Raw genomic sequence first — 19,673 nt, 5'->3', positions numbered from 1 at the left:
CAGTGGCCACACACAACAAAGAAAACAGACTATAGAATTAGTTCAGAAAGGTCACTAAACACTGAACAACAACAAATCTGGGGGGAGGAGTATGGAATCTGATTTCCAGAGTTGCCACTTTATATTATTTAACATGTCCAGTTTTCAGCAAAAACAAAACAAAGATATGCAAGGAAAGAAATTATGACCCATTTGGGGGTGGGGGAGGGATAGAAACTGTGCCTTAAGACTTCAGAACGTGGACTTACTAGACAGAGACTTCAGCTATTTTAAACATGTTCAAAGAGCTAAAAGAAACCACATCTAAAGAATTGAAAGTATGAGATCAACATCAAATAGAGAATACAAATAAAGAATTAGAAATTATAAAAAGGAATGAAGTAGAAATTGTAGAACTCAAAATACAACTGAAATAAAAAAATAAGAATTTTTTACCAAATCCAAGGCCATGAAGATTTACAAATATGGTTTCTTCTAATTGTTTTACAATTTTATCTCTTATACTTAGGTCTTTGATCCATTTTGAGTTAATTTTTATATATGGAGTGAGGAAGACGTCAAACTTTGTTCCTTTGCATGTAGATATCCAGTTGTCCTAATGCCTTTTGTTGAAGAGACTATTCTTTTTCTCATTGGATGGTGTTATGTGTTGAACTGAGTTCCCCCCAAAAAGATATGTTGAAGTCCTAACCCCCAGTACCTGAAAAAGAGACCTTATTTGGAAATATGGTCATTGCAGATGTAACTAGTTAAGATGAGGTCATACTGGAGTAAGGTGGACCCTTAATCCAATATAACTGGTGTCCCTATTAAGAGACACACATAAGAGGGATGATGGCCATGTGACAACAGAAGCAGAGATTGGAGTAATGCAGCTGCAAGCCAAAGAATGCCAAGGATTGATGGCTACCACCAAAAGCTAGGAAAAGGCAAGAAATTCTCCCCTTCAGGTTTCAGGGAGAGCATGGCCCTGCTGACAATTTATAGCCCCCCAAACTATGAGACAATAAAGTTCTGTGGTTTTAAGTCATCCAATTTGTGGTACTTTAAGGCAGCCTTGGGAAACTAATATAAATGGTGTTGGCACCGTTGTTAAAAATCAATTGACCATAGATGTTTCTGGACCATAGATGTTTCTGGACTCTCAGTTCTATTCCATTGGTCCAGATGTCTGTATGTCAGTCAGTACCACACTGTTTAAATTACTGTAGCTTTGTATTACATTTTGAAATGGAAGTGTGAGAATTCCAAGTTTTTTTGTTGTTGCCTTTTTTTTTTTTTCCAATTTTGTTTTGGTTATTTGGAGCCACTTGCAGTTTTGTTGCAGCAAGCAGGGAGGGGCTACTCTTCGTTGTGGTGAATGTGCTTCTCATTGCAGTGGCTTCTCTTGTTGTGGAGCACAGGCTCTAGGTGCGTGGGCTTCAGTAGTTGTGGCACGTGGGCTCAGTAGTTGTGGCTTGTGAGCTCTAGAGCACAGGCTCAGTAGTTGTGGCACACAGGCTCAGTTGCTCCGTGGCATGTGGGATCTTCCTGGACCATTGGCAGGCAGATTCTTAACCTCTGTGCCACCAGGGAAGTCCCTGCAGTTTCATATTAATTTCAGAATCAGATTTTTTTTTTTTTTTGCGGTACGTGGGCCTCTCACTGTTGGGGCCTCTCCTGTTGCGGAGCACAGGCTCCGGATGCGCAGGCTCAGCGGCCATGGCTCACAGGCCCAGCCACTCCGCGGCATGTGGGATCTTCCCGGACCGGGGCACGAACCCGTGTCCCCTGCATCGGCAGGCGGACTCTCAACCACTGTGCCACCAGGGAAGCCCCAGATTTTGTTTTTTTTTTTTTGCAAAAAAGGCCATTGGAATTTTGACTCCATATAGATTGCTTTGAGAAGTAATTCCAACTTAACAATATTAAGTTTTCCAATCTATAATCATGGCAAGTCTTTCCATTTATTGAGGTCTTCTTTTTGTTTAAACAGTGTTTTGTAGTTTTATAAGGGTTTCAACTCCTTGGTTAAACTTATTCCCAGATATTTTCTTCTTTCGTATGCTATCGTAAATGGAATTGTTTTCTTAGTTTCCTTTACAGATTGTGCATTGCTGATGCATAGGAAAACTTATTTTTGAGTGTTGGTCTTGTACTCTGCAACTTTGCTTAATTTGTTTATTAGTTCCAGTAGAGTGTGTGTGTTCTATGGGATTTTCTATATGTAGAATCATGTTACCTGCAAAATAGTTTCTCTTCCTTTCCAATTCAGATGGCTTTTCTTTTTCTTGCCTAAATACTCTGGCTAGGACTTCCAGTATAATGTAGAATAGCAGGGTGAAAGCAGGAATCTTGTTTCTCTTCAGTGGAAGTTTTCTAATTTTCAGTGAGTATGATGTTAGCTGTGGGTTCTTCATAAATGTCCTTTATGTTTAGAAAGGGTCTTGAATTTTGTCAAATGCTTTTTCCACAGTGATTGTGTTTTTCCCCCCTTTGTTCAATTAATGGGTTTATTAGATTTTTTTTATAGTGAAAACTTTTATATTTAGAATTAGCCAGCTGACTCAGTTAAATGATCCCAGTTTTGTTGGCAACATCCAAAGCATTGTAGCCAGGAGCCAGTTAAACATATGCCTTCTTCTCTCCATCAGGCCTGATCAAGGTGTTGACCTTAGCCATGTCAGTGTCATAGAGCTTCTTCACAGCCTGTTTAATCTGGTGCTTGTTGGCCTTGACATCCACAATGAACACGTGTGTTGTCTTCCATTTTCTTCATGGCTGACTCAGTGGTGAGGGGGGAAGTTGATGACGGCATAGTGGTCAAGTTTGTTTCTCCTAGGGGCACTCTTCTGAGGATATTTGGGCTGCCCCATGAGCTGCAGTGTTTTGGGCCATTGGAAGGTGAGTGATGGCTAGATCTTTTTTTTATGGCGGTGTTTGTGGCGGTGGATGCCTTTCAACACTGCTTTCTTGGCCTTCAAAGCCTTTGCTTTTGCTTTTGCTTTGGGAGGGGCAGGGGCTTTCTTCTCCGCCTTTGCTGCCATCTTTGTGGAAAGGGTTTCAGATTGATTTCTTATGTTGAACCATCCTCGCATTCCTAAGAGAAATTCTTGGTCATGATGTATGTATGATACTTATGAGCTTGGACTTGGTTTCTTAGTATTTTTGTGTCTGTGTTACTAAGGGATATTTTATTTTATTGAAGTATAGTTGATTTACAATGCTGTGTTATTTTCTGGTATACAGCAATACATATACTTTTCAGTTATATATACTTTTCCATTATGGTTTATTACAGGATATATTTTTTCTCCTGCAGTGTTCTTTTAGAAAAATTTTCCATTTAAGTATAGTTGACTTACAATGTTAATTTCTGCTGTATAGCAAAGTGAGGTAGTTATACATATACATATACATATATACACACACACATGTATATATTCTTTTCCATTATGGTTTACCACAGGATAATGAACATAGTTCCCTGTGCTAAACAGTAGGACCTTGTTTATCCATCCTGTATATACTAGTTTGCATCTGCTAATGCCAAAGTCCCAATCCTTCCCTCCTCTATCCCCTCTGGCAACCACAGATCTATTCTGTTTCTATTTGGTAGATATGTTCATTTGTCATATTTTAGATTCCACATATAAGTGATATCATATGGTATATGTCTTTCTTACTTTGCTTAGTATGATAATCTCTAGGTTCATCCATGTTGCTGCAAAGGGCATTATTTCATTCCTTTTTATGGCTGAGTAATATTCCATTGCACACCACATCTTCTTTATCCACTCATCTGTCAATGGACATTTAGGTTGTTTCCGTGTCTTGGCTATTGTAAGTAGTGCTGCTATGAACATGGGGATGGATGTATCTTTTGGAATTAGTTTTGTCCAGATATATGCCCAGGAGTGGGATTGCTGGATCATATGGCAAGTCTAGTTTTGAGGAACTTCCATACTGTTTTCCATAATGGCTGCACCAATTTACATTCCCACCAACAGTGTAAGAGGGTTCCCTTTTCTCCACACCCTCTCCAACATTTATTATTTGTAGACTTTTTTTTTTTTTTGCGGTACACGGGCCTCTCACCGCTGTGGCCTCTCCCATTGTGGAGCACAGGCTCCGGACGCGCAGGGTCAGCGGCCATGGCTCACGGGCCCAGCCGCTCCGTGGTATGTGGGATCTTCCCAGACCGGGGCATGAACCCGTGTCCCCTGCATCGGCAGGCGGACTCTCAACCACTGCGCCACCAGGGAAGCCCCTATTTGTAGACTTTTTAATGATGACTATTCCGATCGGTATTATAGGATATTGAATATAGTTCCCTGTGCTATAGAGTAGAACCTTGTTGTTTAAGTATTTTATATGTATGTTAACAAGGGATATTGGTGTGTAATTTTCTTTTCTTGTGATGTCTTTGTCTGGCTTTGGTATAAGGATAATACTAGCCTCATAGATGTTAAGAGTCCAGTATAATACTATAGTTCACAGTAAGCCTTATAGAACTATTTGGCTCTCAACACCAGTAATTCTCAATAGGGAGTGACTTTGTCCCTGACAGGACATTTGGCAATCTGAATACACTGTCACAACTCAGGGATGCTGCTGACCTCTAATGGGTAGAGGTTAGATATGCTGCTGTACATCCGACAATGCAGAGGACTGTCCCCCAAACAACGGATTACCTGGCCAAAATGTCAACAGTGTTGAGAAATCCTGTCTACACTATGTGTAAGCTTTGATTTAAAAAAAGCAAGCAAAAAAAGGCCAGTAAGAGTTGTGAAAAAAATTAAAAACACACGTAGTACAAATAAAACTTTTGCAGAGGTTTCTGTGCAAGGTTCACAGATGTAGTTTTCTTCATGTGCCATGCTTTGACGGCCTTACACATAGCAGGGCTGAGAAAGCCTGCCAGGGATGTTTAGGGAATAGGTAATTTACTTAAAGCTTGTGAATTAAGATGCAGGCTTTCTTAAAACTTTTTTTTTTTTTTTTTTAACTTACCTAAACTTCAACTATCGAGGGGTAATTAGAACACATTCTGGTGTAGGGGTTTGAGGTAACAGTTAAATAAGTGCTACAAAAGCCATCTGTGGCTATTTCAGAAACAATTAACTTTAGAGTGTTATACGTAAGTTTAAAGAAGAATTTTATAAGCAGATAAATTAGCACATTTCAGTGAAACCAAGAGTAATTGACCAGAATCTTCTTCTAACTCAAAACTCCAGGAACCAAAGTTGATACACTAGTGCTGTGTTGCCTTTATATAGCTAGCATGAACAATACCAGTTTTCTGACAATATCAATAACACCCATTAATGTATGTCTTTAAAACAGCGCTATGAATACTCCCAATATGGTAGCCAAAGGCCACACTAAGATTTATCATCCCGCTTTCACGTGACCCGGCTCTGCTGACCCACCTGGTGCTGTTCCAGATATTCTGGAACTTGCTTTCACATCACTTTCCCCCTATTTTATTCATTTTAAAACATATCTATCTGGCTGCGCCGGGTCTTAGTTGCAGCACATGGACTCTTGGTTGTGGCATGTGGGCTTACCTCTAGTTGTGGTGCACAGGCTCAGTAGCCCCGCAGCATGTGGGATCTTAGTTCCCTGACCAGGAATTGAACCGGCAAACCCTGCATTAGAAGGTGGATTCTTAACCACTGGACCACTAGGGAAGTCACTCTCCCCTATTTTAATGTTCCATCTCGAGTGCAAGTAGATGTCACTGTGCTCAGGAAGGCTAGGTGCCATGGGCTTGTTTATCTACTCCTTGACCCGATGCTCAGAACCATGGAAAGGCAGAATCAGGACAAAACAGACACAAAGTCCAGCTGAAAGTTATGTTTCAGATCTGGCAGCTGTGTAAGCTGGTGGAATCAGGTCTAGAATCCACTTCTGTTGATTACAGTTAGTATTGTCTTGTTACATCTTGTGGCTAAATTATTAAAAATGAACCATAATCAATGAAACCTTCCTTCGTTAAAAAGTACTATGTATAAATAGGTATATAAATTATGTCAGTATATCAGCTTTAAGCAGAACCTCTTCCCCAGGAATAGCCATTGATATTGTTTCACAGAATGAAACACAAAAGAATTCAAGGAATAAAATTTTGGCAGCTCAAAACATTATGGAAAGAAATGTTATATAAGTGGTGGTTTCAAAAATTTCAGAAACCCAATTATAGTTTTATCATCTACTAAAAGAGACAAATATATCAAATACAAAAACACAGAAAAGAAACATAAGCTTTGGAAAAGGTAGTCTTTTTAATAACTGCTTTTGTCACCAGGTTAAGTCATGCAGTTACAAAGTAGTTAGAAATTTCTGAAAGGATATTATTGTTAAAAAAAAGAAAAGCTAATTCTTACATAAATAATATCTAGTACTTCATTGGGACACTACTGTTCAAAAGGCCCTGGCCAAACAACTCCCAAACAAAACACAACCCCGGGTTGTTTCCAGCCCACTGGGAATGAAGCCGTGTGCAGAAGATGAGGCCTTTAAATGAGGACAAAGAGTCCGGGCCATTGGCAATGCTCAGAGCCGCCAGCCAGACTCCAAAGAGGGAGCCCAAGTGGTTTTTTTCTGGGGCACTCTACTTGAATTATTGTTCAATTAGTCAACACAATAGATCTTCAAAAGAGGACAATTAACGTGATAAGGAGGTTACTGCATTCTTTGGACTATATGTCATAATTGTGGTTAGTAAATTCCAACAGTCTTAACAAAAATAGCCTCCATCATTTGCAGGTATGAAGATAACTTAATTCTCTACCAGGCTTTTTATTTTTGCTGGATGACAATATGCAATTGACAAGTTATAAATGATACTGTTTTATGTTATAAAAATACTAGCTCTTTTCATTTATTATGTTTACAGGCATTCACTGCTTGAGTCAAGGTTAGGCTTGTTAAGTGACTAAAGGCAATTTTATTACAGCAGCATGTACTTATTTTATTCTAAAAGAATAAAATGCATAAAGAGAAAGTTTTTTTTTGTTTGTAACCTATAAAATTGAGTTATTTTGCTGATGTAAAATACCAATAACTCACTTGAGGACCATGCTACCTCCTGAAAATGCCATATACCTGCTTCTTAAATGTGTCAAAGCACCTGATAGATCTGTCCAGAGCTGAAGTGGCAAGTGACTGACTACTCTTGGACAAAAGGTGCTTTCCCAGGGCTACAGCTGACTGTGCTGGAAACAGCCATGGAACAAGGCAGCACAGGCAGAGGGAAACGACTTTATTTAAAGGCAAAATGCCCAAATGGCTCTCTGACATAGCTAATTTCTACTATCACTTATTAGCTTATTTACGATCCCCTAACTTTTTTTCTCAAGGGGCTGATTTGGATTGACTTGTTGAGAATGGTGTCCATCATCTATTAAGTCATGAGAGAGAGATTTTTGTGGTTACATGTAAACTTGTGATAGGTCTGCAGATGAAGAGGTGAAGAGGGTAGTGAAGAAGTCAGCTGCAGTCTGGTCCGGTCTATGTGAAGGTCACACCAGCTTCATTGTACACCCTGAAGACTTTCTCAATGGCATTGACATAGGCAGCTGTTCTCAGGTCCAATCCCAGGTTATACTTCATGGCTGTGCGCATGATTTGCTGAAATGAAGGAGATGTGATGTGGAGATGGGATGTGACCCTGACTCAAGTAGCCAGGCCATGAACACACAAGGCACGTAACAGCCTGGTACAAGTTACCCTAGTACCACTTCAGGACTGGACTTGGGTAGCCAAAGAGAAACTACTCAGGCAGTGAAATAACCTCGAGTCAGGAAGGACTAATTCTCTGGAATTAATACAAACTACTGTTTAGATGACAGGAAGATGTTGCTCCTTAGAATTTAAGATGTGAGTTATCTCTATGCCCTTTAGACATCCTGTAATCTGGAGCAAGTCTGATATACACTGTGGTAATTTAAATGAACTAAGGATGGGGTGATGAAAATGTTCTGGAGTGGGCGGTGATGGCTACATAGCCTCGTGAACATACTTGAAGGCTGCTAAATTATATACTTTAAAAGGGTGAATTTATGGTATGCTAATTATCTCAAAAAAATTAACAAAATTAATATCTGCTTCTGCTATTTCAACTTGATGCCAAGTGGATAGAATCTGAACTCAAAAAGAAATTAGGAAAACTGGACTCGAACTGTGCTTAAGGCTTTGAAGTAAGGATCAAGTGGTCAAAAAACCTTCCACTTATACCAAATTCTATGTAGTAAGGTAGCTTCCTGTAGCTATAACAGTGGTGCACTAAGCTGCAACCAAGTTTGGCTGACTAAGCTAAACATGATTCCTTCTAACTTGGCATTATTTCCCAAACTTTGGAAAACATATGGCAGATCCTAAAAACAACGCCCATCATTTAAGACTGAAAAAGCACATGTTTTGGAACATTTAAACACATCGCTATTTTCTGTCACTGCACACACAATCTGGCAGCTGAGATGACACAGTTGAGCTGTACTTCACGTAACTACCAGAAACGCGAACAGCATCTGTGTACATACCCTGGCAGAGCGCTCCATGGTGTAAGCTAAGCCAGAGTGCACGATGTCTTTCTCAGAGGCACCCTGTTAGGAAAAAGAATAGTTTAACAAAACCATAAAGACATGCTTCACCTATAGAGCACAAAGGATTCTTAAGTCAATATACAGCCAGATAGAATTGTTTTTTGTCTTTCAGGAAAGATATACTTAATTTCTGTATAGTATCTTGATACCTATTTAAGTAGTCATGTTTTAACCGCAATTTAGTTTTCACTATATTTGACAGCAAACAAATACTCATGAAATTGAAATTAATATCATGGTAAGACACCACAGGAAAGTATGGACCAAGAAACATAGGCCAAGTAGTGGGCTCAGCACCAGTCAACCAACCATCTGAGATGCAGACCACAACAACATGTTACCCTGTCGGTGTCAGGGTACATTCATCTCCGCTCCCCAGCACACCACACAGGGCACCGAAAAGAATCCAGCTACCTCCAACAGCAGCTGTGGGGTAGAATCCTGCCTGTATATTCAGCAATGCCACAAACTTTAAAGCTGGAGGGATCTTAGCAGCTCATAATTAACCACTCTGATTCTTCTGATGAGGAAACTGACAACCAGAGAAGTTGGCCAAAGTTACAGGTAGCTTTTTTTAAAATTTAATTTTACTTATTTTTGGCTGTGTCTGGTCTTAGTTGGGGCACGTGGGCTCTGTAGTTGGCGGCACATGGGATCTCTAGTTGAGGTGTGCAATCTCAGTAGTTGTGGCCCACGGGCTTAGTTGCCCTGCGGTATGTGGGATCTTAGTTCCCCGACCAGTGATCGAATCCATGTTCCCTGCAGTGGAAGGCGGATTCTTTACCACTGGACCACCAGGGAGGTCCCCAGGTAGCTATTTTTAGAGCTGGGATATAACCCAGCATCTTTGACCACCAAATCAGCGCCTCTCTTTCCTTTGCCAATTATCTCTGTAAGCCAGTTTGTTTCAACGGGTTCCTCTATCTAATTTGTTTTTTGGACTGTTTTCTAAAGTTAGGACAAATAACTATCACCACCACTCTTAATATGATATATATAGCTAGCAAACACATCCTGATATGCCAAATAAAAACCTGTTGTTGGTGAGCCACTTTTTATATATGCTGAACTTTATCTAATTAATACTTATTCACTTAAGAAGGTATATTTCTGTAACACTTACATCAATTAAGAAACATATGGGGGACTTCCCTGGTTGGCACAGTGGTTAAGAATATTCCTGCCAATGCAAGGGACATGGGTTCGCGCCCTGGTCTGGGAAGATCCCACACGCCTCGGAGCAACTAAGCCCATGCGCCACAACTGAGCCTGCGCTCTAGAGCCTGCGAGCCACAACTACTGAGCCTGTGTGCCGCAACTACCGAAGCCCGCGATCTGCAACGAGAAGCCACCGCAATGAGAAGCCCGCATACCGCAACAAAGAGTAGCTCCCACTTGCTGCAACTAGAGAAAGCCTGTGCGCAGCAATGAAGACCCAACGCAGCCCAAGATAAATAATAAATTAATTAATTAAAAAAAAAGAAACATGGAACTTCCCTGGTGGCGCAGTGGTTAAGAAACCACCTGCTAATGCAGGGGACACAGATTTGAGCCCTGGTCCGGGAAAATCCTGTGTGCTGTGAAGCAACTAAGCCCATGCGCCACAACTACTGAGCCTGCGCTCTAGAGCCCGCAAGCCACAAGTACTGAGCCCACGTGCCACCACTACTGAAGCCCGTGCACCTAGAGCCCATGTTCCACAGTAAGAGAAGCCACTGCACCTGCAATGAAGAGTAGCCTCCACTCGCTGCAACTAGAGAAAGCCCGCACGCAGCAACTAATTCGCAACACAGCCAAAAAATAAATAAAATTAAATTAAAAAAAACAAACAAACAGAGAAACATATAGGTTAAGCTTTGTTTTTTTCTTTCTTTTTTTTTTTTTTGCGGTACACAGGCCTCTCTCTGTTGTGGCCTCTCCTATTGCGGAGCACAGGCTCCGGACGTGCATGCCCAGCGGCCATGGCTCACGGGCCCAGCCGCTCTGCGGCATGTGGGATCTTCCAGGACCGGGGCACGAACCCGTGTCCCCCGCATTGGCAGGCGGACTCTCAACCACTGCGCCAACTACTGCGCCACCAGGGAAGCCCTGAGCTTTGTTTTGTTCTACCAAGTTAGGAACAGGAAAACTTGCTTTACAAGTGGAATACTGCTATTCCTTTCACCCACTCATTCATTCACCAAACATTTACTGAGTACCTACTATGTTCCAGGCACTCTTCTAGGTACTGGGGACACAGCAGAAAACAAAATAATGAAAATTCTCTGTTCTCCTGGAGTTTATATTCTAGTTAGAGGAGACAGCATATAAAAAACCATGAGGCTGAGTGAGATCACCAAAATTTTGAATTCAGACTGAGAAGTGGTTCAGGGACTGAGGACTTCCAATGTTAACAGGGTACAGGGATGACAAGGATCAGCAGAAGGACTGGCGAGTGAAGCAGGAAGAAACCCAGGAGGATGTGGTGTCCTGGAAGCTAAGAAATCTTTCCAGTGGGAGTGGTCACCTGTGGCCAGTGCAGTAAGGTGAGGACTGAAAAATGACCGCTAGGTTTGGTGATGCTGCTACCACTGGTTACCGTGACAAGAACAGTTCTGGTGGAGTGGTGGGCAGAATAGGAGGTTTGAGTATAGAAGAACTGGGGACAGAGTATACACAACTCTTAAGGAGGTTTGCTATACGAGAAATAAAAATAGCAAGACCTGGAAGGGCAAGTGGGATTAAGATTTATATTTTTTAAGGCAGCATTTGTTACATTGATAGGAATGACTGAATAGAGGGAAAACGATGCAAGAGAAAGGGGAAGGTGTGCTCGAGCAGTGCATCTGAGAGACTGAAAACAGCCCAGAACAAGACTCGGGCTGAGATGGAAGCACAAAGAGTTGCTCAAGGGTACAGATACCAGGAGCTGGGTAGATGTGGACGTTCCCTGACTGCTTCACTTTTCTGTGAATAGATAACCAGGTCATGAACTGGAGTGCAGGGAGAGAAAAAAGGAGAAAATATGATACAATTAACGAAGAGAATGAGAGAATGAATGGAACAGGGAAAAGTAGTTTAACTGCTGGGCAGCTGAGAGCCTACTTTAAGTCTGAAGAGTCAGCAGGGCCTCCTGCTACAGCGGAGGAATGGAGGGGGCAGAGAGCTAAATTTCCTCAGGGTTCAGGTGCTAACAAAGGAGTGTGATGAAGCAAAACAAGACCGGAGAGTGACTGTAATGATGGGCAATGGAATTTAAGTGAAGACAGGTGTGATGAAGGACAGTGAAAAGATGATCAGGTCAATGATGTAGGTCCTGGCAGGGCCACAGCATGGCTGGGGAGGAGGAAACTAAAAGCAAGGAGCTGGGGGAAAAAACTGGGTTTTCAACTGACACTTATTACAAGACTGCCGCAATAAGTCAGTCACTAAGAGATGAGAAATAGCATTAAAGTCTAAAATTAGAAGCACCGAAAGCATTTGAAAACTGGAAGACTGATACATTGGGCAAAGATTATTTTAAAAAAGCATAAAAATGAAAGGCATCATGGCTCTGTCTTCCTAACCAACTGGCTGTCCTCTTCACTCCCTCTCCAGGCTTCAGTCTGATTGACTATGTGGCAGGCGTGTGCTGGGACATGGGGCGACCACAGGGAGGAGCAAGAATCCCATCTTAAAGCCGCAGCAACAGCAGGGCCTATAAACGCACTAAGTGACTTGTGATGGAAGGATGGGTGAAATGCTGGCAGGCAGAGAGGACTTTCAGGAAAAGCCACTGAGATGTGATACTCAAGCAGGGAGTGGGTCTGGGTGTTCCAGAAGGAGGGACCAGAACTAAGACACATGGCTCTGGGAAAGAGGAAGGTTCTTTGAGGAGACTTACCCAGAGTGGCAAAAGCATCTTTTCTCCTTCAAAACAAAACCCTTAACGTTTCCCCATGTTGCAATATAGTCTTAAATTATTTCCCATGACTGAATATTTCATAAGAAGACATATTATCACTTAGCCATTTCCCTGCCCCCCCCGCCACACACTGGATTGTAAAATCAAACCTAATTTTAAAAATGACTGTAAACACAGTTCCAATGACATCATGCACGGACTCATTCCTCTCCTTTAAAATTGTTTTCTTAGGATTAACTCCCAGAGGTGATGTTATTTTAAGTGTCAAAGGGCAGGAACTCTTTAATAAGTCTTTTGCATTGTCATCAGAATAAAGGTACAACTGCTTCACAACAGACATGGTGAGCATAAGATCCATTAATTGTTTATGCTAGTTTAATACATTAAAGAATCCTTATTTTAATAATGTATATTTCTTTAACAACGAGGTTAAACATTTTTTTCTAGGCCTACTTCTGATTTTTTTCATGTCGCCTGCTACTTACTGGTAAAGAAATTCTCTTTGTGATGTGTATTAATATATCCTGTCAATAGCTAATTAACAACAAATAGTTTTTCTCATCTGTCTTCTTTGACTCTTATTTGTGTCCATATAGTAATTTCAATTTTTTACATAGGTCAATCTAATGTTTACTTTTCAATTCTTTCCATTTCTCTAAAGCTTAAAATAGTTAAAATACACAATAACTCTTCACCATTATGTTAGAATCACTTGTTGAGTCATCTGTATTGTAAAAGTATCAAAAGCAGAACCATGCATTATTTCAAACTAAGATTCTTACTCCATTTTTAGAATGTAAGGAAAGAGGAAGTCATATAACTGTCATGTTGATAACCACGCCTTAATCCCATTTAATACAGCTGGCCTGACCTAAAGAAGACAGCAGGCAGTGTATGTGATGCCACCACAAGCACACTCACCGATATCCTGTCTTGGAACTCTGCTGTGGGTACAACGGGAATAGTTCCACCATGCTTTCCAAATTTCCTTTCCAAACTCTCTTGAACAGACACTATAAAAAGCCAAGAGATGAAGATACGATATTGCTAGTAGAAAAAAAATGAAGTAGAAACGAAAGTAGCCCCAAACTATATCCACAGCCCCAAACACTAATGACATAAAACCTTCAACACTAATAACATAAAAGGGTTACTCACTTAAATCTCAGTTAAAAGGAATAAAGCACTTTGCCAAATTCCTATATAAATGTGAATTTAGGTCACTGCTCTGTTTCCATAACACCCATTAGCAGGGATTTTCCTTGGCTCTTTTAAAAAGAAAATGCTGAGGGAAAAAGGAATGGAAATCGATGGAACACTTCACCCAGATTCTCAGAGTGGGCTCAGTAAAGCTCAGTTGGAGGTCTTGGTCTTATTTCAGCTTGAGGAAAATTCTAGTGTCAACTCTGGAGCCTATTCTAGTCAAAGACAAAACAGTATTCTCATCATAAGACTCAAAGAATTCTTGACAATAGATAGGGCTTTACCAAAATCAACCTGAGATAGAAATGGATGAGTATCAGCAGGAGCTCCTGGTTTAAAATGATACTCTTTATACTATTAACTTACAGATTAGGTTCTGGGAACCAGAACATACTCGCAGAATAAACATTGGAATATAAATATATTCCAGAGAGTTAATGTAGTGAATACCTATAAAGAAACTGTGTATTTTTGGTCTAAGACTCATGAGTCAGAATAGTTTTCGTTCTGAGACTAAACAAAAAGGAAATTAGCCCTTTTATTAAGTGCAGGCTTTCCCCAACCTTTTAGATGACCCAAAAGATAACTTTTGCAGAACAGGATAATCAGAACTTACTGAGCAAGTGGTAGTTAGAATCCCTTTCATATTTGAAGGTCAAACGGCCATAGCTGACATGATTTAGATTCTTCAGCCACTCAAAGTAAGACACTGTCACTCCTCCAGCATTCAAGTAGAGATCCTATACACAAAAAAATGAGGAGATGATGGTCTTAATAAAAGCTTACAATGAACGTGAGCTCATTGTTTAATATCAAAGTTTTACTATCAAAGCAGATTAAGCTTCAAGCTTCCCAAATACATCTTAGATGGTATCAGAAATTTTACACTTAAACAAACCCCCTTCCCAATACATCTAAGGCTTTCTCCCTTTGGAAAAAAAAATAATTTATTGGTTTATTAATCAGCAAGCATTGGATCAGAGGTTTTAGAGCCTCTTCTCCACCAAAAAAATTCTGAGAAAATTGCCTGCCCACTAACCACTGGTTTGGATGGTCCAAGGGTGTCTTGCCAGAAGATTAGTGTTCACTCTCCCACTACATACAGGCAGTCTATTTCAGTTAAACTGAATTTAAGTGCTTTCAGCAAAAGCAGTTCTTCAAAATGCATCGCGAGTCCACACTAACTTCTAATTTCCAATGACCTTTTGGTACAGACCCCATGCTTAACCACTGAAAAACTTAAGCACATGTTGCTCATATTAGCTTTCTGAGTAAGACAGCAAGGGACATTTGAAAGATAAGAGTAGTACTTCTAGCACATTATACATTTATATAACTGGATTTTAAGAAGTCTAAATACATACTCAAGAAAGAGCCTGAAGTTGGAAGAAAATGTTCAGGTCCAATATAAGACAGGCTTATTATATTAACCACACTTCTACTTTATTTTCTTAAAAGCAAAATAAAGGGACTTCCCTGGTAGTCCAGTGGTAGAGAATCTGTCCTGCAATGCAGGGCACGTGGGTTTGACCCCTAGTCAGGGAACTAAGATCCCACATGCTGCGAGGCAACTAAACCCACACACCACAACTACTGAGCCCGAGTGCCTCAACTAGAGAGCCTGCGTGCAGCAAACTACAGAGCCCACACGCTCTGGAGCCCGCCTGCCACAACTACAGTGCCCACACGCCCTGGAGCCTGCATGCCACAACTAGAGAGAAGCTTGCAAGCCACAGCCAAGAGCCTGTGCGCTGCAACAAAAGATCCCGCATCCCGCAACTAAGACCCGGCGCAGCCAAAAATAAATATAGATAAATAAATAAAAGTTTAAAACAAAATAAAGATGAAGAATTCATCACGAAGGCTTGGGAAACTAACAATCCTCCTCTCCCCCCAGTTCCTTGCAAAAGACAATTATGATTCCAAGTACATATAAAATATGGCAAATGTAGATTACTTACTGGAATAACCATGATGTTCCTCTCTAGGAAAATCTTATCAGCTTCTGGAGTTGTCGGTCCATTGGCACCTTCAGCAATGATCTGCAAGAAAGTCACGAACATAGAGAAATGCCAATAACACCATCAAATCCCCTCCAGCTGAGCTCAAGAGATGTGTGGGGTATGGGGCTGTGGGAGAGAAGCAAAATCCCACTTTAAATTGTATGCTTGGGGACTTGTATGGCCAAAAAGTTTATTTGGGTTTTTCCATAAGATGGTAACGAACCTGAAGGAACATTTTGGCCACCCCAATACATCCCAATAAAGCTGTTTTCTTTTTTTTAAAAAAAGAGGAAACCCATTAGAGCTTTTCTATGACTCTCAGTGTCACTCCACATTGGTAAGGTTGAATCCATCATGCTGTCACCTTGGCTTTGACTCTGGGTGCATTGGACCTGGTCAGCTGCTTCTCACTGGCAGCAGGGATCAATATGTCACAGTCAGCCTCCAAGATGTTCCCTTCATAGATCTTTGCTTTGGGGAAGCCCAGGATTGTTCCATGTTGCTATAATTGATTGAAAATCAGAATTAATGGTTGCAACAGAGTTTAAATGTTTATGTTTAGTGCCTATGATATGAAGACTCATTTAGTAGGAGGTCTTTGAGTTACATTAAAAAAAATAAGCAAACAAAATGAAAAGACAACCCACAGAATGGGAGAAAATACTTGTAAACGAAGCGACCAACAAGGGATTAATCTCCAAAATATACAAACAGCTCATGCAGCTCAATATCAAAAAAACAAATAACCCAATCAAAAAATGGGTGGAAGATCCAAATAGACATTTCTCCAAAGAAGACATACAGATGGCCAAGAGGCATATGAAAAGACGCTCAACATCACTAATAATTAGAAAAATGCAAATCGAAACTACAACGAGGTATCACCTCACACTGGTCAGAACGGCCATCATCAAGAAATCTACAGACAATAAATGCTGGAGAGGGTGTGGAGAAAAGGGAACCCTCTTGCACTATTGGTGGGAATGTAAACTGATACAGCCACTATGGAGGCCACTATGGAGGCCACTATGGAGGTTCCTTAAAAAACTAAAAACAGAGCTACCATATGATCCAGCAGTCCCACTCCTGGACATATATCTGGAGAAAACCATAATTCGAAAAGACACATGTACCCCAATGTTCACTGCAGCACTATTTACAACAGCCATGACATGGAAGCAACCTAAGTGTCCATCGACAGATGAATGGATAGAGAAGATGTTGTACGTATATACGATGGAATATTAATTACTCAGCCGTAAAAAAGAATGAAATAATGCCATTTGCAGCAACTAGAGATTATCATACTAAGTGAAGTAAGTCAAAAAGAGAAAGGCAAATACCATATGATATCATGTATATATGGAATCTAAAATATGGCAGTCTAAAAAGGATGAAATAATGCCATTTGCAGTGACCTGGATGGACCTAGAGATTGTCATACTGAGTGAAGTCAGAGAAAGACAAACATCATATGATATTGCATATATGTGGAATCCAAAAATGGTACAAATGAACCTATTTACAAAACAGAAATAGAGTCACAGATGTAGAAAACAAACTTATGGTTACCCGGGGGGAAGGCGGGGAGGGATAAATTGGGAGATTGGGATTGACACATATACAGTACTCTATATAAAACAGATAACTAATAAGGACCTGTATAGAACAGGGAACTCTACTCAATACCCTGTTATTACCTGTATAGGAATAGAATCTAAAAAAGAATGGATATATGTATAACTGACTCACTTTGCTGTACAGCAGAAACTAACAGAACACTGCAAATCAACTATACTCCAATAAAAATTAATTTAAAAAAACAATGCAAACAGATTTCAATAATACTTTTTTCAACTTTACAACATTCAGGTGGTCAAACTGTTCAGATATTACATTAACATACCAATTTGAAGTCTTCCAGTTCCTTTGGGTCAATACCATCTGGATTCCATATGCTCCCATCAGATTCACCAACACCAACACATTTAGCACCAAAACGATGTAAATATCTCATAGAGTGCAGGCCCACATTACCAAATCCCTGTGAAGAACAGTTGTACATGAAACAAGAGTCAAAGTCCTAGCACAGATGATAAATGTCATATTCTGACCAATACAATTCTGTTGGTTTAGAAGTAATTCTCAAAATCCTTTTGATAAAAGAAACAATGTCTCTCTTCAACAATAAATTTCTGGTTCGGAATGTGGAACCCAACCCTTTGTTCTCTGTGATAATGAGTCCTGAGGACATTCAGTGACATGCAGCCTTATTGGCCTATAAAGAAACGGCAGTGATGTCAACAACGCTACCTAGGACCTCAGTTCCGGATGACCAGATGTCCTATGGTCGTGAAAAGATAAGTCAGTAATTGGGAGGGGTATGGGTTTTATTTTAAAGTAGGATTCAACTTAATTTTGATTCCTCTAAGTAAACTAATCAAAACACCACACAAAAGTTGAAATTTGGATCATTGTGTAAACCTTTCTGTATACACATAATAGTTTAAGAGATGTCCCCTTCTGGATACAATTTCAATTTAAATATCAAACAAAAGAAGTTGATGATAGTTTCATATGTTTCTGAGAGATACTTGGTTTAGTCACATGAATCTTACCAAGGTTCAAAAAACAAAGGATGTATTACTCTGCATATGTCCATTTTAAAACTTAAGAGATCCAAAGAATCAAATTTAAAAAACTGCAGATCTAGGGGTTCCAATCGAGGAGGAGTACAAGGATGTGCAACTCACCTCTTCCCAGAAATACATCAAAAATACATCTACAAATGGAACAATTCTCACAGAATACCTACTGATCACTAGACCTCAAACACCTGAAAGGACAAGAAAGATCCCCATATAATCAGGTAGGACAAAACGGAAAAAAAAAAAAAGAAAAAAGGAGCTGGGATGGGACCTGTGCCCCTGGAAGGCAGCTGTAAAAGAGGAAAGAAAGGTTCCCACACTCTGGGAAGCCCCATCACCGGTGGGAAGATCAGAAAGGGAGCTTCAGAGGCTCAGAGGAGAGAGCAACAACTGGTTTGTGGAAGCTTGGGATTAGCAGATGCAAACTATTATATATAAGATGGATAAACAACAAGGTCCAACTGTATAGCTCAGGGAACTATATTATAACTGAATCACTTTGCTGTACAGCCAACACAAATCAAGTCTACTCCAAAAAAATTTTAAAAAAACTGCATATCTTAAAACACTGAAAAGCTTATATGTATATCAGTTATTCTTTAAGAAAGTGAACGTTTTTACCTGAACAACAAATGTTTTATCTCCAAATCCTGGTGTCATTCCTAAAATACTCATGTAAGAAGCTTCATTGATGAAGTTTTCAATCCCATGGAAAACTCCCCGACCAGTAGCAGAGATCCGTCCGTGGATTCCACCCTGACTGATAGGCTTACCGGTAACACAGGCATGGGCATTAATATCCTGCAAAGGAAGGGCAAAACTTAAAAGATGAAATGTCAACATCAATTTCTATGAGGAACCAACATAAAGAAGCGTTAAAGTGGAAACACATTCTCTCATTTAACTAATATGCTCATTAGGAGTGTGTGTGTGTTTAAAGTATACTTTCATCAATAGGGGGGAGTCTCACCTTTTCAAATTTCTGTTCCTAGAAAATATATAATAAAGTAGACTTTTCTGATGGGAGAAACAGGGTTTTTAGGAATTAAACATCAAGTAAAAACAAATAGCAATATCACACCAGTAGAGAGAGTTCAGCTTAAAACTATTATTCCTTTACCAAATGTTTAAGCCCTACTAAGTAAGGGTATACATGTCACCTGTAATTGTCTTAAAAGTTATCATAAGACTTGAGCATGTCACCAAAACAGAACCTAAGATAGGAAGAGCCATTACAGTGTTCATGGATGGGAAGACTCAACACTGTAAAAATATTTTTCTGCCAAACTAATCTAGAAATTCAATTAAGTGTCACTTTTAAAAAAGAACTTTAAAAGATAAGTTCACC

General features: G+C 40.1%; 1 protein-coding gene and 1 pseudogene across 2 annotated transcripts in view; both read right to left on the bottom strand.

Annotated features, from left to right (window-relative positions):
- Positions 1–2,550: 2,550 nt before the first annotated feature.
- Positions 2,551–3,038, bottom strand: LOC308615221 (large ribosomal subunit protein uL23-like; annotated as a pseudogene). The gene has a single exon. The product of its transcript is annotated as a large ribosomal subunit protein uL23-like (transcript).
- A 3,820-nt stretch (positions 3,039–6,858) lies between these two features.
- GLUD1 (glutamate dehydrogenase 1) overlaps positions 6,859–19,673 on the bottom strand; it is a 40,758-nt gene continuing 27,943 nt past the window's right edge. The window contains exons 6-13 of the mRNA XM_081232227.1: positions 18,947–19,126; positions 17,584–17,721; positions 16,042–16,179; positions 15,636–15,716; positions 14,291–14,414; positions 13,393–13,484; positions 8,526–8,588; positions 6,859–7,614 (exon numbers count right to left, since the gene is read on the bottom strand). Of these exons, the coding sequence (XP_081088353.1) occupies positions 7,495–7,614; positions 8,526–8,588; positions 13,393–13,484; positions 14,291–14,414; positions 15,636–15,716; positions 16,042–16,179; positions 17,584–17,721; positions 18,947–19,126 (936 nt within the window). The 3' untranslated portion in view covers positions 6,859–7,494. The remainder of the gene's footprint in view (positions 7,615–8,525; positions 8,589–13,392; positions 13,485–14,290; positions 14,415–15,635; positions 15,717–16,041; positions 16,180–17,583; positions 17,722–18,946; positions 19,127–19,673) is intronic.

This window comes from Mesoplodon bidens (genome assembly GCF_964165515.1).
Source record: "Mesoplodon bidens genome assembly, chromosome: 1".
Lineage (NCBI taxonomy): Eukaryota > Metazoa > Chordata > Mammalia > Artiodactyla > Ziphiidae > Mesoplodon > Mesoplodon bidens.
This window is presented reverse-complemented; position numbering and strand designations above follow the sequence as displayed.